Source organism: Mobula hypostoma, chromosome 11, assembly GCF_963921235.1.
Source record: "Mobula hypostoma chromosome 11, sMobHyp1.1, whole genome shotgun sequence".
Taxonomy (NCBI): Eukaryota; Metazoa; Chordata; class Chondrichthyes; order Myliobatiformes; family Myliobatidae; genus Mobula; species Mobula hypostoma.
Window position 1 is genome coordinate 87,764,813 of NC_086107.1, and position 24,917 is coordinate 87,789,729.

General features: G+C 47.7%; 2 protein-coding genes across 4 annotated transcripts in view; one reads left to right on the forward strand and one right to left on the reverse strand.

Moving 5' to 3' along the window:
- The window catches only part of rusf1 (RUS family member 1), a 28,775-nt gene extending 21,852 nt beyond the window's left edge, over window positions 1-6,923 (reverse strand). Inside the window, exon 1 of one of the 3 annotated variants that reach the window (XM_063062446.1) lies at window positions 6,813-6,923. In XM_063062446.1, the coding sequence (XP_062918516.1) occupies window positions 6,813-6,828 (16 nt within the window). In that variant the 5' untranslated portion in view covers window positions 6,829-6,923. Of the gene's footprint in view, window positions 1-6,428; window positions 6,472-6,762; window positions 6,790-6,812 lie in introns of those variants that run through there. The other 2 variants (XM_063062448.1, XM_063062447.1) reach the window with 2 other exon arrangements.
- A 306-nt stretch (window positions 6,924-7,229) lies between these two features.
- The window catches only part of prr14 (proline rich 14), a 43,280-nt gene continuing 25,592 nt past the window's right edge, over window positions 7,230-24,917 (forward strand). The window contains exons 1-5 of the mRNA XM_063062453.1: window positions 7,230-7,320; window positions 9,535-9,714; window positions 13,635-13,878; window positions 22,014-22,066; window positions 22,398-22,501. Of these exons, the coding sequence (XP_062918523.1) occupies window positions 9,599-9,714; window positions 13,635-13,878; window positions 22,014-22,066; window positions 22,398-22,501 (517 nt within the window). The 5' untranslated portion in view covers window positions 7,230-7,320; window positions 9,535-9,598. The remainder of the gene's footprint in view (window positions 7,321-9,534; window positions 9,715-13,634; window positions 13,879-22,013; window positions 22,067-22,397; window positions 22,502-24,917) is intronic.

The window sequence follows — 24,917 nt, forward strand, 5'->3', positions numbered from 1 at the left end:
ACAGACCCTCGCACCCGGGAGGCAACATACCATCTGGGAAACTTGTTCTCGCCCACAGTATCTCCTTTCTGTTCCCCTAGCTAACAAATCCTCTATCACCACAACTCGCCTCTTCTTCCCCCTTCCCTTCCGAGTCACAGAGCAAGACTCAGTGCCAGAGACCCTACCACTGTGACTTTGCTACATCACCCCGAACAGTACCTAAAGTGTTGTTGAGGGGGAATGGCCACAAGGGTACTCTGCACTGGCTCCTTAACCCCTTTCCCCTTCCTGACTGTCACCCAGTTTCCTGTGACCCACACCTTGGGTGCAACTGCCTCTCTATATGCCCTGCCTATCACCCCCTTCAGCCTCCCGAACGATCCAGAATTTATCCATTTCCAGCTCCAACTCCGTAACGCAGATCGTTAGAAGCTGCAGCTGGATGCACCTCGCAGTTCTAGCCGTCAGGGACACTGGAGATCTCCCTGCCTTCCCACATTCCGCAAGAGGAGCATTCAACTATCCTGGCTGACATCTCTCCTGTCCTAACTGGGCAAATGGAAATAAGGGAGGGGGAAAAGACTTCAACCTGGAGCTTCTCTTTTTTGCCTTCTCTGACTGAAGCCTTGAAGAGCTAAGCCTCAAAATCTGTCCACTCCAATGATGGCAGCTGCACATGCTCCGGCCTTCTTTTAACTTGTTCTTCCTAACCAATCCCAAACAGCAATTAGTTGCTGGTTAGAACTCCAAACATACTGCCTGGAATTGCTGCCTTTCGCTGCCTGCACAAGGTAGGGTGCAGACCGAGGTCTCTGAGCTTCCTGTCAAGCCTGGAAGGAATTATGGTGTGGAATACTGAACTGTAGTCCAGGAACAGCATCCCTCTTCTCCAGGTGAGGACGGTGTGTAGTGCTGTGGCTATGGCGTCATGGGTAGACCAGTTCCGTCGGTAGGCGAATTGTAGGGGGTTCACTGTGGGTGGTAGCATGCTGCAGATGTAGTCTTTAACCAGCCTCGCAGAGCATTTGCTTACATTTGAGGTGAGTGCGACAGGGCACCAGCCTGTTTGTTCACAGTTAACAGCTCCTAATGCTTACAGTTACTGTTCTTGAGATTTGTTAGTTATGCCTGCAGAAAAAGATTCTCAGGGTTGTATGTGGTGACTTGTATGTACTCTGATCATAAATTTTACTTTGAACTTTGGAAAGTTAAAGAATGAAAATACAAAGAAAGAACAGACAAAGAATAATCGTTTCTACCTTGGCTTCTTCCCGTAGGCATGGTTACAACAAAGCCCACGCTAAATGGCACCGCCTCAGTACTCGTGTCCTGCCACAGCTGGAGGCTCCCAACAGCACTATGGGAAACGGGAGGTGGAGGGGTGCAGAGAGTACGAGTGACACGTTGATTTAAAGATACCTGAACTGATCTGGGAGAAGCCCTAAGAAACTGTTTCCCCTCGCAGAATAGCTTGATATATTGTCATACAAAAGACAATGATATTATCAACTTTGTAGAGTGTGTGCATAATATATTTAAAAAATATCAACTCTAGAGGCAGGAATGCCCGTCGTATTAACTATTATTGTAAATAAGTTGCAACCTCATGGAAATCGGACGGTCGGTGGATGTAAATGATGGGATTGTCCGCGAGCGTTATGTTTCGGTTTGTGGACAGCCCGGCCATTGGGATTGAAGATACTGTGAGCGCCAAGGCAGTTTTGATAAAAGTTTCCACTCCCACCAGCACTACAGACTACCTGGTTTACTTTAAATGATCCTTTCCTGGATTGTACTGAAGAACTTGTATAATTATCATTCTGGCCATTTAAAAATACTACCTGTACAAAGCCCACACAAAGCCCACACGTCATCCTTCTTTGTTGACAGATTTTCTTCCCGATGTGATACTGGGAAAGAAATTTAGTGGATGTGCTGTGTGTGTGTGTGTGTGTGTACCTCATACAACAGCTGGGGCGGCCCGATTATCTTCCTCCTAGTCTGCTCGAGCAGCCGAACATTTTGCCTGAACAATTTCCTGCTGTTGGAACGATTCACACTGACTCTCATTACTTCGGAGTAGCACAAGACAGTGGACACAAGGTGGGCTTCTCATCTCTTCGGGAATTCCGACAGAACACAATGAATTAACTCTAATTTTTTTTTCCCGCTTTTTAATTGTCTACTGAAATTGTTGTTATAAGGTGTGTGGCTTAGCTAATGGGAATGATTAACTACAGACAGGAAACGAGCCGACTCAGCCACCAGGATAGCAGCAGCGAATTCTTATGGCCAGATGATACACCCAGTGTGATCAGGCCGGTAATACTTTCCAAATTCGCTTGATGAACTAGTAACAATTACAGTGTGATGCCTCAGAGGCTGAGAAGACTATGGATTAAAATCACACTATGCGCAAGACTTCAAAAGAGTGATTAAGTGAACTTCCGATCATCACTGCTTGCGACTGGGCATTATACGATTTGGATCGTCTTTTCTGCGTCTGTACGGAAGTAGCTCATGAAGCTAACACTGCTGACCCTTCACCTTAGTTATGAAATGCATTGCGCACTAACCGGTCAGGTTGTTGGGTGTGATCTACAGGGTCCACACAATTGGGCCAGTTGAGCCTCCAACCCTGAATTGTAGTGCGTTACGAGCTGAGAAGGGAGCAACCAACTTAACAGTCCATCGATATGACTCTTGCCAACGCAACTGTTTTGAAGGATGGCGACAGATTCTTGAACGGACCTCTTGTACGACCGGATGGAGTCATCACATCACAATCTACTTCATTAGGATCTTTCACTTTGACGTTCACTTTCTCTGTAGCTTTTACCACAGCCAAATGCACAATGAATGATCCGATTTGTAGGAACAGCATGCAAAACAACAATAAACCAATTCCAATTCCATTCTGCTGCTTGAAGACCATTGAACTATTGAATAAGATTAGACTTCTACGGCCTTGCAACTTATTGTCTGCCTGCACTGCACTTTCTCCCTCATTGCCAGACTTTAATCCGTTATCAAATGAATATGCTATTTTTGCTGTTATTATTGCATATCACTACCTGGTCGTATGGACGTGGTGAAATGATCTGCCTGGCAGCCGCTCTATAGAAACAATGTGACAGCACTGCGAAGGTCTCCTGCATTGAGTCACACGGAGAGAGTGGAGAGGCCAGGACTGTGTCCCCCAGAGTGCAGGAGGCTAAGAGGTGACCAGATAGAGGTCAGCTTCGGTTCCCCCGGGTCGAAAACCACAAGATTTAGGAGCAGAATTAGGCCATTTGGCCCATCGAGTCTGCTCTGCCATTCCATCATGGCTGATCCATTTCCCCTCTCAGCCCCAATCTGCCTTGTCCCGTATCCTTTCATGCTCTGACTAATCAAGAATCTGTCAACCTCTGCCTTAAATATACCCAATGACTTCACCTCCACAGCTGCCTGTGGCAGACAATTCCCCAGATTCACCATTCTTTGGCTAAATAAATTCCTCTTCATCTCCATTCTAAAAGGACTTCATCTATTCTGAGGCTATGTCCTTTGTACTCCCCCACTATAGGAAACATCCTCTCCACATCCACTCTTCTGGAGCCTTTTAACATTCGCTAAGTTTCAATGAGGTAATTCTTCTGAATTCCAGTGTGTAGAGGCCCCAGAGCCATCAAATGCTTCTCAAATGACAAGCCTTTCAATTCTGGGATCGTTTTAGTGAATTTCCTTTGAACACTTTCCAATATCAGTACATCCTTTCTTAGATAAGGGGCCCAAAACTGCTCGCAATTGTTACGTACCCCGTAACTGGGTTGCCAAACCAGCAGAAATGGATCACTCAGTTGGAGTCTGGAGTACTAGAACTAAGAAAGTTTTATTAAAGAAACAAGCAACACAGTAATCGAAAGGATAATAAATGCAACAGTTCAGCGATGATAAACACACATGTGCACAGAATTAAGATAACAGCATCAATCAAGCTCTATCGTTGTCTAGGGGTAAATGACCAAATTTCAAAATGACTCAAAGTTCAGTCCAGTTAGTTCGCAGTAATCGTTGCCATGGCGAGGGACAACGTGGGGGGAGAGAGAGATAGAATAGGAACAACTGATCATTCAGAACACTGCTTCACTCACAGACCAGCGAGATGGCTCACAGACCAGCGAGATGGCTCACAAACAGCTTTTGGGTGGGTCCTTGGTGATGTCACCTGAGGTCACCGACTGTGACCCCTCCTCCAGATGCGGTCGATCCTCTGCAGTGAACCCGGCACCCAGGCAAGGGCGGACACACACCGGGTTCCCGCTGATCGTACCTTTCCACCCTGGTCGTTGTCTGGTACTTCTCACCCACTCGTGAGAAGCGTACCGCTTCCAGGGTCTCGTTACCTCGGGTGGCGTGTGTCTGTCTTAGCGAACCTGTCCCTTTTTATCCCCCTGCTGGGGTATCGCCTGTCCATCACTTCAAACAGTTCCATTGTTCCTTATCTCTCCTTCCCCTGAGGGCAGGTGGCAGACCAACTGCTGATGCCACTGATGCGAGCCCAGGCCAGCAAACATCTTAATTTTATGTGTATTCTCGTAACACAATACTCCTAGAGAAGCCTCACCAGGGCCTTATAAAGCCTCAACATTACATCCTTGCTTTCATATTCTAGTCCTCTCAAAAAGAATGCAAAAATCACATACTCAACTTGCAAATTAACCCTTAGAGAATCATGCACAAGGACTCCCAAGTCCCTTTGCACTTTGCATTTTTGAATTTTATAAAATAGTCGACCCTTTCATTTCTACTACCAAAGTGCATGACAATCTACTTCCAGACACTATATTCCATCTGTCATTTTCCTAATCTGTCTAGTCCTCTATAGCCCCTCTCCTCAAAACAACCCACCCTCTGCCTATCGTCATATCGTCTGCAAACATGGTCACAAATCCATCATCCAAATTATTCACGTGTCACATAAAAATAAGTGGTCCCAACAGTGAACACCACTAGTCACTGGCAGCCAACCAGAAAAGGCTCTCTTTGTCTCCTGCCAATCAGCCAATACTCTATCCATGCTAGCATCATTCCTGTAATTCCTTGAGAGCTTAACTTGTTCAGCAGCCTCATATGTGGCACCACATCAAAGGCTTTATGAAAATCCAAGTACACAACGTCCACAAATTCCAGCTTGTTGTTTCTTCAAAGAATTCCAACAGATTTGTCAGGCAAGATTTTCCATTGAGGAAACTACAGCCTATTTTTCATGTGCCTCCAAGTAGCCAAAAACCACATCCTTAACAATCGACTCCAATATTTTTCTACCCACTGAGGTCAGACTAACTGGCTTCTGCCTCTCTACTTTCTTGAAGTGTGGAGTGACATTATGGGACTATTGAACCATTAGACAGTCTCTTGATCTCTCAATTTTGATCTGCCATAGTTGGATGCATCAGCAAGGGAGATGAGGCTGAGTACAGGGCTACGGTAGGAAACTTTGTCACATGGTGTGAGCAGAATTATCTGCAGCTTAATGTGAAGAAGACTAAGGAGCTGGTGATAGACGTGAGGAGAGCTAAGGCACCAGTGACCCCTATTTCCATCCAGGGGGTCAGTGTGGACATGGTGGAGGATTACAAATACCCGGGGATACGAATTGACAATAAACTGGACTGGTCTAAGAACACTGAGGCTGTCTACAAGAAGGGTCAGAGCCGTCTCTATTTCCTGAGGAGACTGAGGTCCTTTAACATCTGCCGGACGATGCTGAGGATGTTCTACGAGTCTGTGGTGGCCAGTGCGATCATGTTTGCTGTTGTGTGCTGGGGCAGCAGGCTGAGGGTAGCAGACACCAACAGAATCAACAAACTCATTCGTAAGGCCAGTGATGTTGTGGGGATGGAACTGGACTCTCTCACGGTGGTGTCTGAAAAGAGGATGCTGTCCAAGTTGCATGCCATCTTGGACAATGTCTTCCATCCACTACATAATGTACTGGTTGGGCACAGGAGTACATTCAGCCAGAGACTCATTCCACCGAGATGCAGCACAGAGCGTCATAGGAAGTCATTCCTGCCTGTGGCCATCAAACTTTACAACTCCTCCCTTGGAGGGTCAGACACCCTGAGCCAATAGGCTGGTCCTGGACTTATTTCCTGACATAATTTACAAATTACTATTTAACTATTTATGGTTTTATTACTATTTAATTATTTATGGTGCAACTGTAACGAAAACCAATTTCCCCCGGGATCAATAAAGTATGACTATGACTATGACTAATCTACCGTGTCATGGCCCTTGCAAATCACTGACTTGCAAAGCACTGCACTTTTTCTATGACTGTAACATCATTCTGCACTCTGCTGTAGTTTTGCCTCTACCAGCACAGTGCACTGTATAATGAAATGGTCTGAATGGATGAAAAGTCCACGAAAACCTGGCGCCATCCGCTCACTCACCCTTTACTGCCTGGGATCCAGCTCCACTTCCTGCAGCCACATACCCTCCAACTCCCTTCTCCTTATTGGTTAGTGTATTCAGTCCCCGCCCTCAAAAGGCGGGACCTGAACTACCGCCATCTCCATTGGTTAGCAGCCCAAGTTCCCCATCGTCATTGGTCAACACCTAAACTCCCGCCCTTCCTGTATTGTCTTCAAATATAATTCCGCCTCCATGGTGACACGTCACCAAGTCCCGATTGACATATCAATCGCCTTTCCTATTGGTCAGTTCTGTTACGCTCCCTCCCACCGCATTGTAGTAGTCAAAACCTTTCAGCTTTGCCTCTATTACCTTCCCATTGGTCAGTGCCAGGCAACTACACCGCCTGCTGACAAACTCACCATCACCCCCATCCATTGGGCAGCGACAGTAAACCAACTCCTAATGGACAGAGAGCTATCACCCGTCTTCACTGCAGGACCACGTAATTTAATTCACCCCTTGTACCGCAGGTGACAAGCCTATGTAGTTGTATAGCCGGTTGATGCTGATTGGCTTGCGCGCTCACTCACCCCGCCCATCCTGCGTCCTTGCCCAATAGAAGAGTGCGAGCTTTTCGCTCTGTCCATTCAGTGACACGACCGCATCGACCAATAGAGAGGGAACGTTGCCGCGTTTTTCCAATCAGATGGCGGTTCGAGCCCTCACCAATGAATACGACGAAATCTAACTCCCGCTGATGCGTGTCAGCGGAAGCTGCCTAGCACCAGCCAATCAGAGCGTGGCGACGCTTTGGAACCAGCCAATAGGAGGCATACGGTCTACCGGGCAACAGTCATTGCGGTGCGAAGGGCGGAACGGCGGGTCAAAGGGGAGAGGAGGTCGGATGTGTTTCCAGGCCGCTGGAGGGTGAGAAACAAGGAGGGGAGGGGGAACGGAGTGGGATAGGTGGGGATGAGGAGATGGGATGAAGGGAAAGACAAACAAAGGGCAGAGGCAGGCGGATGGTGGGGAGAGTGGATAGACGGGGAGGGGGCATAGAGTGTGGAAGGGTGGGGGCACAGGGGATGGAGTGGGCTGCAGAGGAACGGTAGAGGGGTAGAGTGAATGAAGGGAAAAGGATAGCAAATGTAGGGAGGGGTCGGAGATGGAGGTGGGGGAGGGGATGAAGAAGAGGAGGAGGAAGAAGAAGAAGGGATGTGGAAAGCGTGTGTGTGAATGGGGATGAGAGGGATGAGGAGGGGAGTGGGATAAGGGGGACGCGGGAGGGGGAAGAGGAGAGGGAGGAGGAGGATAGGGGAGACGTAAGAGGGGAGAGGGGGATGGGGAGGAGGAAGATGAGGGGACGTGGGGGGGAGGGGGATGGGGAGGAGGAAGATGAGGGGACGTGGGAGGGGGATGGGGAGGAGGAAGATGAGGGGACGTGGCAGGGGGAAGGGAAGAGGAAGGAGGGGCTGGGATGAGGAGTGGGATAGTAGTGACGGGGAGGGGCTGGGATGAGGAGGGGGATAGCGGTGACAGGGAGGGGCTGGGATGAGGAGGGGGATAGGGGTGACGGGGAGGGTCTGGGATGAGGGGGGATAGGCATGACGTGGAGGGTCTGGGATGAGGGGGGATAGGGGTGATGGGGAGGGGCTGGGATGAGGAGGGGGATGGGGTGCCGGGGAGGGGCTGGGCGGAGGGGGATGGGTGGGGTTGAGGAGGTGGATAGGGGTGATGGGGATGGGGTGACAAGGAGGGTCTGGGATGAGGGGGGATAGGGGTGACAGGGAGGGTCTGGGATGAGGGGGTATGGGGTGACGGGGAGGGGCTGGGATGAGGAGGGGTATAGGGGTGACGGGGAGGGGCTGGGAGGAGGGGGATGGGTGGGGTTGAGGAGGTGGATAGGGAAGGGAGGGGGATGGGGTGATGGGGAGGGACTGGGATGAGGGGGGATGGGGTGACGGGGTGGGGCTGGGATGAGGAGGGGGATGGGGTGCCGGGGAGGGGCTGGGATGAGGAGGGGGATAGGGGTGACGGGGAGGGGCTGGGAGGAGGGGGATGGGTGGGGTTGAGGAGGTGGATAGGGGTGATGGGGAGGGGGATGGGGACGTGGGAGGGGTATGGGGTGACAGGGAGGGTCTGGAATGGGGATGGGGTGACGGGGAGGGTCTGGGATGAGGGGGGATAGGGGTGACGGGGAGGGTCTGGGATGAGGGGGATAAGGGTGACGGGGAGGGTCTGGGATGAGGGTTGATGGGGTGACGGGGAGGGTCTGGGATGAGGGTGGATAGGGGTGACGGGGAGGGTCTGGGATGAGGGGAGATAGGAGTGACGGGTGGGTCTGTTTTGGGGGGATAGGGGTGATGGGGAGGGGTTGGGATGAGGAAGGGGTTAGGGGTGACGGGGAGGGGCTGGGTTGAGGAGGGGGATGGGGTGACGGGGAGGGGGAAGATGGGAGAAGGGTTAGGGGAGTGGGGAGAGTGACGAAATGATGGTGTCGGGGTGACAGAATGGGATGAGGGCATGGGGTGGGGGATGGTGGGAGAGTGATGGTATTCAGAGAGGGTGGGGTGGAAAGGAGTTGGGTATGTGGGCGGGAGAGGCGGAAGGAGGAGGGGTGCTGAGAGGTACAGTAGGGAGACGAAGGGGAGTGGGATGGAATGAAGGACGAATGGTTTGAGAGATGGGGACAGCAGCGGAGAGGGACTGGAAAAGGAGAAAGGTGGTTGAGAGGAGGGGAGAATGGGGGTAGAGGAAGTGGGTTGGGCGATTGAGGAATGCAGATGGGGTGGCGTATGGGAATGAAAATGGATGGTGGGTGAGGCAGATGGGGGTGTGGTTTGGGGAGAACGTAGTGGGGTAGGAAAGCAAGGCAGCGATGACGGGTGTGTGGGGGAGGAGGTGTTTCACACACCTGCCCTCTGTTGGGATGTCAGGAGTTTAAATACTGGACCCCTGACCCCCTACTCCATGAGGTGTAGTCCTGAAGGGTGTCTGACAGTCGGTCTCTGACTGGTTAAAAAATGAGCAGAATGGTAGAGATGGGCTGAATAGCTCACTGCTTCTCTTCAATGTTTCCACTATTCTTCCCCACTCATCACCACCTCTCTGCCCCTCCCCCTGACATCACCCCACCCCCAGTATGCCGGGAACAGAGGTTGCCGCTGCAAGTGCCTGAACTCACCTGCGGCCACTCGTCAGAAGGATGGAGGGGGAGCCAGGATCTCACTTGGGTCAGCACATCACCCTGCGACGTCCCCGAATCCACAGGGGCGCTGGACAACTGGAACGCTCCAAGAGGAGGTGTTGCAGGCCCTACAGGTATGAACGCTGAGAGCTTGGGCTTCCTCCAGGATGTCCTTATGGGAGGAGGTGAGAAACGGGAAAGGTATGGCCACATTAGTGGGCTTGTATTATAGACCACCCAATAGTCAGCGAGAATTGGAGGAGCAAATCTGCAGAGAGATAGCAGGCAACTGCAGGAAACATAAAGTTGTGGTGGTAGGGGATTTTAATTTTCCATATATTGATTGGGACTCCCATACTGTTAGGGGTCTAGATGGTTTAGAGTTTGTAAAATGTGTTCAGGAAGGTTTTCTAAATCAATATATAGAGGTACCAACTAGAGGAGATGTCTTCATTTTTTAAAGAAAGGGGCTTCCCTTCCTGCACTATCAACTCTGCTCTTAAACGCATCTCCCCCATTTCACGTACATCTGCTCTCACTCCATCCTCCCACCACCCCACTAGGAATAGGGTTCCCCTGGTCCTCACCTACCACCCCACCAGCCTCCGGGTCCAACATATTATTCTCAGTAACTTCTGCCACCTCCAACGGGATCCCACCACTAAGCACATCTTTCCCTCCCCCCCCCCCTGCATTCCGCAGGGATCGCTCCCCACACAACTCCCTTGTCCATTTGTCCCCCCCATCCTTCCCCACTGATCTCCCTCCTGGCACTTATCCGTGTAAGCGGAACAAGTGCTACACATGCCCTTACACTTCCTCCCTTACCACCATTCAGGGCCCCAAACAGTCCTTCCAGGTGAGGCATCACTTCACCTGTGAGTCGACTGGGGTGATATAATGCGTCCGGTGCTCCCGATGTGGCCTTTTATATATTGGTGAGACCCGACGCAGACTGGGAGACCGCTTTGCTGAACATCTACGCTCTGTCCGCCAGAGAAAGCAGGATCTCCCAGTGGCCACACATTTTAATTCCACATTCCATTCCCATTCTGACATGTCTATCCACGGCCTCCTCTACTGTAAAGATGAAGCCACACTCAGGTTGGAGGAACAACACCTTATATTCCGTCTGGGTAGCCTCCAACCTGATGGCATGAACATCGACTTCTCTAACTTCTGCTAAGGCCCCACCTCCCCCTCGTACCCCATCTGTTACTCATTTTTATGCACACATTCTTTCTCTCACTCTCCTTTTTCTCCCTCTGTCCCTCTGAATATACCTCTTGCCCATCCTCTGGGTCACCCCCCCTCTTGTCTTTCTTCCCGGACCTCCTGTCCCATGATCCTCTCGTATCCCCTTTTGCCTATCACCTGTCCAGCTCTCGGCTCTATCCCTCCCCCTCCTGTCTTCTCCTATCATTTTGCATCTCCCCCTCCCCCTCCAGCTTTCAAATCCCTTACTCATTCTTCCTTCAGTTAGTCCTGACGAAGGGTCTCGGCCTGAAACGTCGACTGCACCTCTTCCTATAGATGCTGCTTGGCCTGCTGCGTTCACCAGCAACTTTGATGTATGTTGCTTGAATTTCCAGCATCTGCAGAATTCCTGTTGTTAGAGGAGATACAATATTGGATCTCCTGTTAGGAAACGAGTTAGGACAAGTGATAGAAGTGTGTGTAGGGGAGCACTTTGGCTCCAGTGATCATAACACCATTAGTTTCAATTTGATCATGGACAAGGATAGGTCTGGTCCCAGGGTTGAGGTTCTGAACTGGAAGAAGGCCAAATTTGAAGAAATGAGAAAGGATCTAAAAAGCGTGGATTGGGACAGGTTGTTCTCTGGCAAGGATGTGATTGGTAAGTGGGAAGCCTTCAAAGGAGAAATTTTGAGAGTGCAGAGCTTGTATGTTCCTGTCAGGATTAAAGGCAAAGTGAATAGGAATAAGGAACCTTGGTTCTCAAGGGATATCACAACTCTGATAAAGAAGAGAGAGTTGTATGACATGTATAGGAAACAGGGAGTAAATAAGGCACTTGCGGAGTATAAAAAGTGCAAGAAAATACTTAAGAAATAAATCAGGAGGGCTAAAAGAAGACATGAAGTTGCCTTGGCAGTCAAAGTGAAGGATAATCCAAAGAGCTTTTATAGGTATATTAAGAGTAAAAGGATTGTAAGGGATAAATTTGGTCCTCTTGAAGATCAGAGTGGTCGGCTATGTGCGGAACCAAAAGAAATGGGGGAGATCTTAAATGGGTTTTTTGCATCTGTATTTACTAAGGAAACTGTCATGAAGTCTATGGAATTAAGGGAAACAAGTAGTGAGATCATGGAAACTGTACAGATTGAAAAGGAGGAGGTGCTTGCTATCTTGAGGCAAATTAAAGTGGATAAATCCCCAGGACCTGACAGGGTATTCCCTCAGACCTTGAAGGAGACTAGTGTTGAAATTGCAGGGGCCCTGGCAGGTATATTGAAAATGTCAGTGTCTACGGGTGAGGTGCCGGAGGATTGGAGAGTAGCTCATGTTGTTCTGTTGCTTAAAAAAGGATCGAAAAGTAATCCGGGAAATTATAGGCTGGTAAGTTTGATGTCAATAGTGGGTAAATTATTGGAGGGAGTACTAAGAGACAGAATCTACAAACATTTGGATAGATAGGGGCTTATTAGGGAAAGTCAACATGGCTTTGTGCGTGGTAGGTCATGTTTGACCAATCTATTGGAGTTTTTTGAGGAGGTTACCAGGAAAGTGGGTGAAGGGAAGGCAGTGGATGTTGTCTACATGGACTTCAGTAAGGCCTTTGACAAGGTCTCGCATGGGAGGTTAGTTAGGAAAATTCAGTCGCTAGGTATACATGGAGAGGTGGTAAATTGGATTGGACAGTTGGCTCAATGGAAGAAGCCAAAGAGTGGTGGTAGAGAATTGCTTCTCCGAGTGGAGGCCTGTGACTAGTGGTGTGCCACAGGGATCAGTGCTGGGTCCATTGTTATTTGTCATCTATATCAATGATCTGGATGATAATGTGGTAAATTGGATCAGCAAATTTGCTGATGATACAAAGATTGGAGGTGTAGTGGACAGTGAGGAAGGTTTTCAGAGCCTGCAGAGGGACTTGGACCAGCTGGAAAAATGGCAGATGGAGTTTAATACAGACAACTGTGAGGTATTGCACTTTGGAAGGACAAACCAAGGTAGAACATACAGGGTTAATGGTAAGGCATTGAGGAGTGCAGTAGAACAGAGGGATCTGGGAATACAGATACAAGATTCCCTAAAAGTGGCGTCACAGGTAGATAGGGTCGTAAAGAGAGCTTTTGGTACATTGGCCTTTATTAACCAAAGTATTGAGTATAAGAGCTGGAATGTTATGATGAGGTTGTATAAGGCATTGGTGAGGCCGAAACTGGAGTATTGTGTTCAGTTTTGGTCAGGATATTAATAAGGTTGAAAGAATGCAGAGAAGGTTTGTTTCCAAGGATGTTGCCGGGACTTGAGAAACTCAGTTACAGAGAAAGGTTGAATAGGTTAGGACTTTATTCCCTGGAGCGTAGAAGAATGAGGGGAGATTTGATAGAGGTATATAAAATTATGATGGGTATAGATAGAGTGAATGCAAGCAGGCTTTTTCCACTGAGACAAGGGGAGAAAAAAACCTGAGGACATGGGTTAAGGGTGGGGGGGGAAAAGTTTAAAGGGAACATTAGGGGGGACTTCTTCACACAGAGAGTGGTGGGAGTATGGAATGAGCTGCCAGACGAGGTGGTAAATGCGGGTTCTTTTTTAACATTTAAGAATAAATTGGACAGATACATGGATGGGAGGTGTATGGAGGGATATGGTCTGTGTGCAGGTCAGTGGGACTAGGCAGAAAATAGTTCCGCACAGCCAAGAAAGGCCCAAAGGCCTGTTTCTGTGCTGTGGTTTTTCTATGGTTTCTATGTCCTCTCCCATCTCTGTCTGTCTCAGTTACCTCCTGCTTCCAACCCCCCACCCCACCCTCTCCTCCGCTCGCTGTTTTAAATATCTTCTCATTGCCTCTCACTTGCTCCCTCAGCCCAAGTCATGTTGCCTCTCGAGCACTGGTGGACTCCCAGCAGTGGCCATCCACCCCTCTTCCTGCTGTCTGCACCCGCCTGCGACCCTCGCCCTCCAGTTCCTCGTCCCATCGGCCCTTCATCACGACCTCTCCCCTGGAGCGACGTGCTGGTCGTGTCCTCTCCATCACGCTGCAAGACTGCCGGAGCCGCAGTGAGGAGGCAGCCACCGCTGAGACACCCTCCCGGACCTTCGGCTGGAAGGTGAGCATTATCCCCACCCCGCTGTTCACTCGAAGTGAGGGGTTCTCATGTGGGTGGGTGTATGAGAGAGGCAGAGACTGGCAGACAGACTGTGAGAAAGGGGGAAGCAGGAACAGTGGAGGGATGGGAGACAGCAATAAAGGGGATACAGAACACTGAAATAGGCGTTTCAGTCCAATTGTTCCATGCTAACTGCATTGTTTGCTTCATCTGCCTGCATTTGGTAACTGCATTCTCTTGTCTGAGTGGGTTTTGGGAATGGCTTTTAAATGTGTCCACCTCAGCCGCTCTTTGCAGGAGCTTGTCTACCCTGTGCCCCTGATGTCCCTTTTGAATCTCTCGCCTCTAATTTGTGTCCTTTGTGTTTTTAGTCCCCCTCCCTAGGGAAGAAGGCTGCTTTCATTCTGTCCTGTCTGTGCCCCTCATGTTTCTGGTCATTTCTCAGTCCCCTATCTTCCAGGGAAGAAAGTCCTGTCTGTGCAACCTCTCCTTCTAAATTAGGCCCCTGAGTCCAGGCAGCATCCTGACTGATCTTTTCTGTACTCTTTCTAAGTTTAATAACATCTTTCCCATAGCAGCATGATCAAAACAGTGTGCAGTACTTCAAGTGAGGTCTCCCCAGTATTTTATATAATTGTGGCACAGTTTTCCAGTCCTGTCTTCCATGCCCTGACTGATGAAGGCCATTTACTAAAAACTGCTTCACCTCCGTGTCTATGTGAGATGCTGCTTTCAGTGAAATATGAACTTGCAATTTGTGTCTTTTTGTTCCATCACACTCCCCAATGCCCTACATTCACTAGATAAGTGCTACCCTAGTTTGATCTCCAAAAATGCAATGCCTCACATTTACCTGAATTGGAAGCCATTTGCCAATCCTTAGCCCATGTACCCAGCTAATCCTGATTCTCCTGTCATTATTCTTCAGATCTACAACACCATAACTTCATCCTGAAACTTACTATGCCTTGTATATTCACATCAAAATCAATAATATAAATTACAAATAATACAGCTGGCCCCCTGTGGCACACCACTAGACATAGACCTTCCATCCAAGAAGCAACCTTTGACCGTCACCCTTTGCTTCCTGTCTAGTGAATCCAATCTGCCATCTCCGTGGATCTCATGAGTTCTAACTCTTCAGACTAGCCAGCTGTGAGGTACCTTGTCAAAACCTTGCCAAAGCCCATATGGACAATATCCACATTCCTACCCTCATCTACCTTCTTAGTTACCTCCTTGAAGTACTCCAAAGGATTGGTCAGCCATGAAAGCTGTGCTGACTGTCTTGAATCAGACCATATCTCTCCAAATGGTGGTAGATCCTGTCTCTCTCAAGATTCCCTCCAGGAACTTGCCAAAAAAACAATGTCAGACTGACTAGCCAGCAGCTTCCTGGCTTATTTTGTTTGCCTTTTTTAAACAATACTACCACATTTGCCGCTCCAGTTATCCGGAACCTCGTGGCCAGTGTTGATTCAAAAATCTCTGCAAAAGGCCCCTGCCATTTCTTCTCTAGCTAACTACAAGGTCTGAGAATGTACCAGATCGAGCCTTGAGGATCTATCCTCCTTAATGCACTTTAGTGGCTCTAATATCACCTCTTTGTTAATTTGTATATGGTCTTCAGACAACACTGCTCACTTTCCCTGTTTCCTTAGCCTTCACTGTCTTCGCTCCAGTAAACACAGAAGAGAAGTATTCATTAATTATATTTTTATCTTATCCAGCTCTATGCAAAGATAGCAATGCAGGTCTTTAAGGGGACCTATTTACTCTTAGTATATCTGTAGATTTTCTTGAGATTTTGCCTCACCTTACCTGCCAGATCCTTGTCGTATCCTAATCTTTTCCCTCTACCTTGTATCTTGAGTGCGCCCCTATTGTCATCAAAGAGAATCTCCAGTTCCTAGTCGCATGTATGCACTGTGTGGTTCCCTCTCTTTTAATCAGCTCAGTCTTCACCAACAGCCTGAATTGATAATCATGTAGATACCATGGGCAAAAAAACCCATTAGACATTGTAAACACGAGGAATTCTGCAGATGCTGGAAATTCAAGCAACACACATCAAAGTTGCTGGTGAACGCAGCAGGCCAGGCAGCATCTATAGGATGAGGTACAGTCGACGTTTCAGGCCGAGACCCTTCGTCAGGACTAACTGAAAGAAGAGCTAGTAAGAGATTTGAAAGTAGAAGGGGGAGGGGGAGATCCAAAATGATAGGAGAAGACAGGAGGGGGAGGGATGGAGCCAATAGCTGGACAGGTGATTGGCAAAGGGGATATGGGAGGATCATGGGTCAGGAGGCCCAGGGAGAAGGAAAAAGGGAGGGGGGAAAACCCAGAGGATGGGATTAGACATTGGCCCATTGAGTCCACTCCACCATTTATTATCCCTCTCAAACCCACTCCCTGCCTCCTCCCCCTACCCTTGAACACCCTGACTAATCAAAAACCTGTCAACCTTTGCTTTAAATATACCCAATGACTTGGCCTCTGCAGTCGTCTGTGGCAATGAACTCCACTGATTTACCACCCAATGGCTGAAGAAATTCCTTCATATCTCTGTTCTATAGGGAAGTCCTATTCTGAGTCTGTGCCATCTGGTCCCAGACTCCCCCAGTATAGAAAGCATGCTTTCCACACCCGCTCTTTCTTGGCCTTTTAATATCAGATAGGTTTCAATAAGGTCTCTTCTTCCTGCCCCCCCCCCCCAGGTATTCTAAACTCCAGTGAGTACAGGCCCAGAGCTGTCAAACGCTCCTCATGTTAACCCTTTCATTCCCAAAACCATTCTCATGAAACTCCTCTGGACCCTCTTCAATGCCAACACATCCTTTCTCAGATAAGAGACTCAAAACTGCTCACAATACTAATCAATTTCTTTTAAAACCTCAGGGTTACATCCTTGCTTTTTTATTCTGGCCCTCTCGAAATGAATGCTAACATTGCATTTGCCTTCCTTACCACTGACTCAACCTGCAAGCTGACCTCTAGATAATCCTGCGCAAGGATTCCCAAGTCCCTTTACACATCTGGTTTCTCCCCATTCAGAAAATAATTTGTACCTTTATTGCTTCTATCAAAGTGCATAACCGTACACTTACCTGCACTGTATTCCATCTGCCACCTCTTGTCCATTCTCCTAATCTGTCCAAGTCCTTCTGCAGCCTCCCTGCTTCCTCAACATTACCTGCCTCCTCTCCCCCCACCTATCTTCGTATCGTCCGCAAACTTGACCATGAAGCCATCAATCCAATCATCGACATTAATGTGAAAAGAAGCAGTCCCAACGCCAACCCCTGTGGAGCACCCCAAACCACTGGCAGCGGACTGGAAAAAGCTTCCTTTATTCCCACTCTTTGTTTCCTGTCAGTCAGCCATTCTTCCATCCTGCTGGTATCTTTCCTGTAATACCATGATCAGCCTGCTTAACAGCTTCATGTACGGCATCTTGTCAAATCTAAGTAAACAATATCCCCATTGATTCTGCTTGTTATTTGCTCAAATAATTCCAACAGATTTGTCAGGCAAGATTTCTCCTTAAGGAAATTATACTGACTCATTTATTTTATCATGTGCCTCTAAGTACCCGGAAACCTCACCCTAAATAATGGACTTCAACATCTTCCCACCACTGAGGTTAGGTTAACTGGTCTACAGTTTCTTGTCTTTTGATTCCCTTAGAGAATAGAGTGACATTTGTAATTTTCCAATCTTCTGGAAACCTTCTAGAATCTAGTGATTCTTGAAAGATTGCTGCTAATGCCTCCATAATCCCTTCAGTTTTCTCCTTCAGAACACAGGGGTATAGTCCATCTGGCCCAGGTAGCTTATCTACCTTTAGATCTTTCAGCTTCCCAAACACCTTCTCCTTTGAAAATAGTAACTACACTCCTTTCTGTCCCCTGACACTTGAATTTCTGGCATACTGTTGCTGTTTTTCCATAGCAAAGACTGACGCAAAATGCTTATTAGATTCGTCCATCATTTCTTTGTTCCCCATTGCTGTAGTGTCATCTTCTAGCATTGATATCCATTCTTGTCTCTCTTTTACTCTTCATATATTTGAAAAAACTTTTGGTGTCCTCTTTGATGTTACTGGCTAGCTTGCCTTCATATTTCATTTTCTCTGTCCTTATTGTTTTTTTGCCTTCTGTTGGTTCTTAAAAGCTTCCCACTAATATTTGCAGTATTATATGCCTCTCTTTTGCTTTTATGGCATCTTCAACTTCCGTTGTCAGCTATGGTGCTTCACACTTCCTTTTAGAATACTCTGTTGGGATGTATCTTTGGTGGGTCTTGCGAATTGCTCAGAAACTCCAGTGTTACTGTTCTGTCGTCATGCTGTTAGTGTCCCCTTCTAATCAACTTTGGTCAGCTTCTCTCTCATGCCTCTGTAGTTCTCTTTACTCCTCTGTAATTCTGATGCATCTGATTTTAGCTTCTCCCTGTCAAACTGCAGGGTGAATTCTATCATATTAGGATATTGCTTCCTGAGGGTTCCTTTACCTTAAGCTCCTTAATCAAATCTGGTTCATTATACAACACCTATTTCTCCCCTGATTTATTTAATGTGTACAGTGAAACAATATTACAAAAAATAAGAGACACCTTGGGAATCAAACTTGGCAGTGAAAACATCAATAATTTCAGATATGCGGATGACACTGTGTTAATTGCAAGTACGGAGGAAGAACTACAAAACTTAATTGATATAGTTGTTGAAGAAAGTGCAGAAATGGGTCTATCTATCAATTGCAAAAAGACAGAATGTATGGTGATATCCAAAAAGAAGGAGAATCCTATCTGCAGGCTGAGAATAAACGGGGAAGACATAAAACAATGGCAAGACTTTTGCTACTTGAGAAGCTGGGTGACATCAGATGGCAGGTGCGACATGGACATCAAAAGAAGAATAAGGATGGCGAAAAACACCTTTACGAGAATGAAGAGTATACTGACCAATACTAAACTAGGCATGACAACCCGCCTCAGAGTACTGCAATGTTACGTTTATCCAATTATGTTATATGGCTCAGAATGTTGGACAATATCTAGTAACACGAGGAAACGAATTGAAGCAACAGAGATGTGGTTTTTGAGGAGGATGCAAAGAATATCATGGACGAAACGAATATCTAACGAGGATGTCATGAACAGAGCAAACACAAAAAGAGAAATAATGTATGAGATCATGGAAAGGTAATGTAACTTCATTAGACGTGATTAGGAAAGAGGAGTTAGAATACACGGTAATTATGGGAAAGATTGAAAGGAAGAAAGCAAGAGGAAGATAGACAAATGATGATGGAGACAGCAGCCAGAGAACTGGAAATGAATACCAATGAATTGATCCACTTGACCCGAAGCAGGAGTGTGTGGGCTATGGCAGTCAAAGCTCAAACTGAGCATGGCACATCATGATGATGATGAATCCAGAATTGCCTTTTCCTAATGGGCTCCACCACAAGCTGCTCTAAAAAGCCATCTTATAGTTATTCTGCAAATTCCCTTTCTTGAGATTCTACACCAATCTGATTTTTCCAATCTACCTACATATTGAAATCCCCCATGACCATCATAACTTCGCCTTTTTTACATGCCTTTACTGTCTCCCATTGTACTTTGTACTCCACATCCTGGCTACTGTTCAGAGGTTTGTATGGAACTCTCGTTAAGTATTTTTACCCTTGAAGTTTCTTAACTCTGCCGACAAGTCTTCTACATCTTCCGATCCTATGTCACCTCTTTCTAAGGATTCGATTTCATTTTTTACCCTCTGCCTACCTGGCTGTTCTTTCAATACAATGTGTATCCTTGGATGTTAAGCTCTCAACTCTTTCAGCCACAACACAGGGATGCCCACAGCATCATACCTGCCAATCTCTTAAGTACTTTGCAGGGTCATCTATTTTATTACGTATGCTGCATGCATTGAAATATAACTCCTTATGTAGCACCCTTTTCAATTTTTCCCCTGTGTTACTAGAAGTTTAATTCTTATCCCCTTCTAAACTTTTAGAATTTAGTTATTTTAGAGACTTTTCTGTCCTTTCCTGTACTATCCTTTCCATTTATTTTATCTTCTGTTTTTCAAACAGTTTGAGCCTTCTATTTACTTTAAAGACAAATCATTGTCTCTCTTTCCTCACAGTTTCTCTACACATTGTATCTACTTGTTTACCAACAGCAAGCGTGCCCCCAAGGATATTGATCTCCTACGGGTTCAGGTGTATCCTGTCCTTTTTTATACAGGTTGTACTTTGCTCAGAGAGGTTCTAGTCTTCCAGAAATCTGAAAACTTGCCCCCCTGCACCGATTTCTTGGCCATGGAGTCATCTGCCAAATCATCTTAACACTGATGCATGGCACAGGCAGCAATCTGATGCAACCCTAATGCAGTTTTCTCCCTCTAAGACAGGGATTCCCAAGCTGTGATCCATGGTTAATAGTAGGGGTCCATGGCATAAAAAAGGTTGGGACCCTTGCTCTTGGACCTCATCCTTTCTCCTGTTGAAATCGTTGGTACCAATATGTACCACGATTTCTGGCTGTTTACCCTCCTGCTTTAGAATACTGTGTACCTGACGTGAGATGTCCCTGGCATCTCTGACTATGGAATCGCCTATCACTGTTAAACTCTCCTTCACTACCCTTCTCTCTTTAAGCCACAGAGCCAGACTCAGTGCCAGAGATCTCAGTCACTTTCCTGTGGTAGGTCGTCTTCTCTCCACCACCAACAGTACTCAAAAGCAGTATACTCATTATTGAGGGGAACAGGCACACTGAACACTGTCAAGGTACTCTACATTGTTGGCAAAGCTCACTAACATCTCTACTTCCTCAGGAGGCTAAAGAAATGTGGCATGTCCCCTTTGACTCCCACCAATTATTATTGTTGCATTGTTGAATACATTCTACCTGGATGAATCACGGCTTAGTATAACAACTGTTTTGCACATGATTGTAAGGAATGGCAGAGAGTTGTGGATGCAGCTCAACGTGCTGTGGAAATTAGCCTCCAGTCCATGGACTCTGTCTACACATCCCACTGCCTCAGTAAGGCAGTCAGCATTATCAAAGACCCCACTCACCCTGTACATCCTCTTTTCTCCTCCTTCCCAATTGGCAGAATAGTTAGATAAGCAGACAGGAGATTATGTGAAGGTGACACACCTGGATGGTATGTTGCCTGGCAGGTTATCTCACGTCAAGTACTCCGCATTCTAAAGCAGGAGGGTAAACAGCCAAAAGTTGTGGTACATATTGGTACCAACGATTTAGGCAGGAAAAGGGATGAGTTCCGAGAGCAAGGGTTCCCAAACTTTTTTATAAAAGCATGTCTCAGTGGGTTCAAAGACAGAACAATGGGACAATAGCTAAGACCATTGAATGGTTCCCTAGTACGATACGGTTGAACTCTTAGCCTCACATTTTATCTTGTTATGACCTTGCACCTTACTGAAAACCTCTCCTGTACTTTGTACTTTCTCTGTAGCCTTTACATTTTATTCTGCATTTCCTTTAACTATCTCAGTTCACTGGGCAATGAAATGAGCTGTGTGAACAATGTAAAAGACGAGCTTTTCAGTGTTTCTCTGTGCACGTGACCATAATAAACCAATACCAGTTCCAATCTCTTGTCAGCCAGGGTTGCTGAAGCCCGCCAGCCTTTGCCCTTCACCCTGATGGGTACATGCAGGCCCTGAACACTTAACATCACACTTTTAAAAGGCTTCCTCTTGGCAGATGCTCTTTTCCTGGCAAGCAATCTCACCCAATCACTGCAAGATTGTACCGAATGGCTGGAAAATCTGCTCTGCCCCATTTCAGGACCTCGACTTTTTAACAGTGATGTGCTTCTCCATAACTGTTTTAAAACTAGGTCATGGAGGAGTCCCTAGGAAGGGAGATAGATGGAGGTGGTGGGGCAGCAATGGTGATGTGTGGGGGTGAGGGAGGCCAGGATGTTTCTCAGTATGTTGTGGGGGGAGGGGGTGTGTGTATGATCGAGCCTTTGCCATCCAGCAGTGTGGCACGTGGCGTTGATGCCCTCTACCTCTCCCACACACATTTTCCCCTCCCCAATTCTCTGTCCCTCCCTTCACCATACCCATTTCTCTCTACAGGGGTCCTGCCACAACTCCAGAAACAATGTAGGGTCATCGCCTTCCAATGGGAGGTAAGTAATGTGGGGGGGAAGGTGGAGGAGGGAGCAGCACATGAGGGAGGGGTGAGGCAAGGAGTGGGGAGCAGTTGAGAGGGTGGGGTCAATGTTGGAGGAAGGAGGGGCGGGAGAGGGTGGGGAGTGGGCAGCACGATGGGTGCACTGGGGAGGGTCGATGGGGTGCGGTGATATCGAAGCCTTTACCCAGCTTCACTATATCCAGTGATCTGGGTGTCTCTGGGATCTTGCAGAGACGTGCCTGCCCATGGTCCCATGTGGATTTGCTTTCCTTCGCCCCCAAGCCTGACAAATCTCTCCTCTCCCTTTTCCTTCCTGCCGGCAACAGGCTCAGCCCGCTTCTGGAGACTCCTACTCAGCTCCTCCGCCCAGGCTCCAAGGCAGATACCCCACCGGTCACACTGAGGGAGAGCCCTCACCGGAGTCGCTCAGGTATGTCTGACAGCAATGCTGATATCTATCCCCACAGCCGCCTGTGTCTCCTCCCGCACCCCCCCCCTGCCACTGAATAGCAGCCTGAAACTCCTCCCCTGCGTATTTTGTGTGCATTGGTGAAAAACTTCCATTTGTTTGCCAGTCATACAGATCATTTCATTCATTTGTACGTTGAGCAGTAAAAGGTAAAACGAGAGTTACGTTGACAGAGAAAATGCACTGTCGGTAGACAAGGTGCAAAGGTCATAGTGGCATAGGTTGAGGTCAATAGTCCACGTTAGTATTCAGTAGTCTGGCAACAGCGGGGTTGAAGCTGTCCTTTCAGGCTTTTGTATTTCCTGCCCGATGGGAGCAAGAAGAGGAGAAAGTATCTGGGGTGGGTGGGCTATTTGATTTTGCTGGCTGCTTCACTGAGGCAGGAGGAAGTGTGGACAGAGTCCATGGAGGGTAGGCCAGTTCTGGTGATGTGCTGAGCTGCATGCAGATCTCTACAGTTTCCGGTGGATGCTTCTTACTGTGCGTCTTAGTCAATGGGGGCACAGTGGGAACTTTGATTAGGGCAACCCCTCCCCCTGTGCAAGACAAAATTCCTGGCCCCCACCCAGAGACCCGGGGGGGGGGGGATGGGTTTAAAGATTTCAGTGTGGGTATCAGGAGGTCGTTCAGCAAAAGTAATGTACTCTGGAAGTGGGGGAGAGGAGGTACAATACAAAGGTATCTGACTAAACTGGAAGTAATGCTATGTAGTCAAAACATTCCAGAGTCGTTCAGGGGAATTTGTTCTGGCTTGCCACTTCAATCTGACATACAGTAGCTGTTCAGCCCCTCTCTGCTTCACTCCTGGACCCTGATCTTTCCTCCTCAGTTGGAGTAAACTAAAGCCCCATCACTCACTGTCCACCACCAGGAGGGGTAAGAGAGGGTGAATTGAGGTGACATTCCCCCACTGATGTTGTGCCAAACTAATTAAGCTAATTAAATGCCTGTCTAATGCCTGCCTAATGCCTTATGCATACACTCTGTCCATATCCCTCCATTCCCTGCACATCGATGTGCCTATCTGATGAGCTCTCAAACATCTTTATCATATCTGCCACCTCCGCCACCCCGGCAGCACATTCCAGGCATGCACCGCTCTCTGTGTAAGTAAATAGATGAATAAATAAAGCGAGCTTGTCCTTTGAGCTTGCCTGCACTCACCTTGAATGCTTGCCGTCTGGTATTAGACATTTCAAACCTGTGGGAAATGGATACCACTCATAATCTTACAAACCTCCATCGGGTCTCCTTCAGCCTCCGCCACTCCAGAGGAAACAGCTGGAGTTTGTCCAGCATGCAGAGGGTGGGGAGAGCCTCTACGCTGTTATACTACCTTCATGTGCTTCGAAAATACCTGTACGGATAGCACGCAAACTTCGGGTTTTCACTGAACCTTGGGGTACATGTGACAATAACCAATCACTTCTCAGCCTTCTTTGCTCCAGGGAAAGTGGACCTAACCTTCCCAATCTCCCTTCGTAACTAAAGTCCTCCAGATCCAAGCAGCATGATGGTGTTTGTACTTCTCTTCACTGAAAAACATGCAATGTAGTACCTGATATTTCAATCCTTGGAAATAAGATGCCAACTGCCTATTCTATCTACACCTCTATCAAGTCTCCCCTTAGTCTGCCGCTCCAGAGAAAACAGCACAAGTGTGTCCAACCCCTCCTTGTAGTACATGCCCTCTGATGTAGGCAGCATTCCGTTTAAACCTCTTCTGCACCCATTCCAAAGCCGCCCCCCCCAACCCTTCCTATAATGGGGTGAGTAGACTGTACACAGATACTCCATTTGACCTGTGGCCTGAGCAAAATAAATTCCCAACTTTTATACTTCACAGGTAGTGACTCCATGTGTCACTACTACAGGGTGTGACGACCCTGCCTTACACGAGTCCCGGGCTCAGCTGGCTCCGGCTGACAGTACCCGGTATGGGCCCCTATCCAGGGTTACGGACCCCACTGCCTCGTGGGTATCTTCGGGAGAAGAGAGAGCTGAGGAGTAAACCCTACACAAATCCGTAGAGCTCCTAAGGTGGTTGGATGACGTATCACGTCACCTCCCGGCAGCTCCTGCAGCCAAGCTGATGCCAAATGTACTGCTTCGCATTCCTTTGGACCACATCCGTGAGGCCGAGAGGGGGATCTTGATGTCTGGGCAGCCCAGGATCTCCATATTCATTGCCCAGGTCTGCACCTCAGAGAGAAATTATTACCAGGCGCATCCATTGTCTACTTAGACAGACGGAGCCATTATTATTATTACTATGATACTTCACTTTTCACCACCCTAATGTGGAAATGACCCACACAAGTTAGACTACTGTATAGGGCATAGGAGCAGAAGTAGACCATTTGGCCCATCTAGTCTG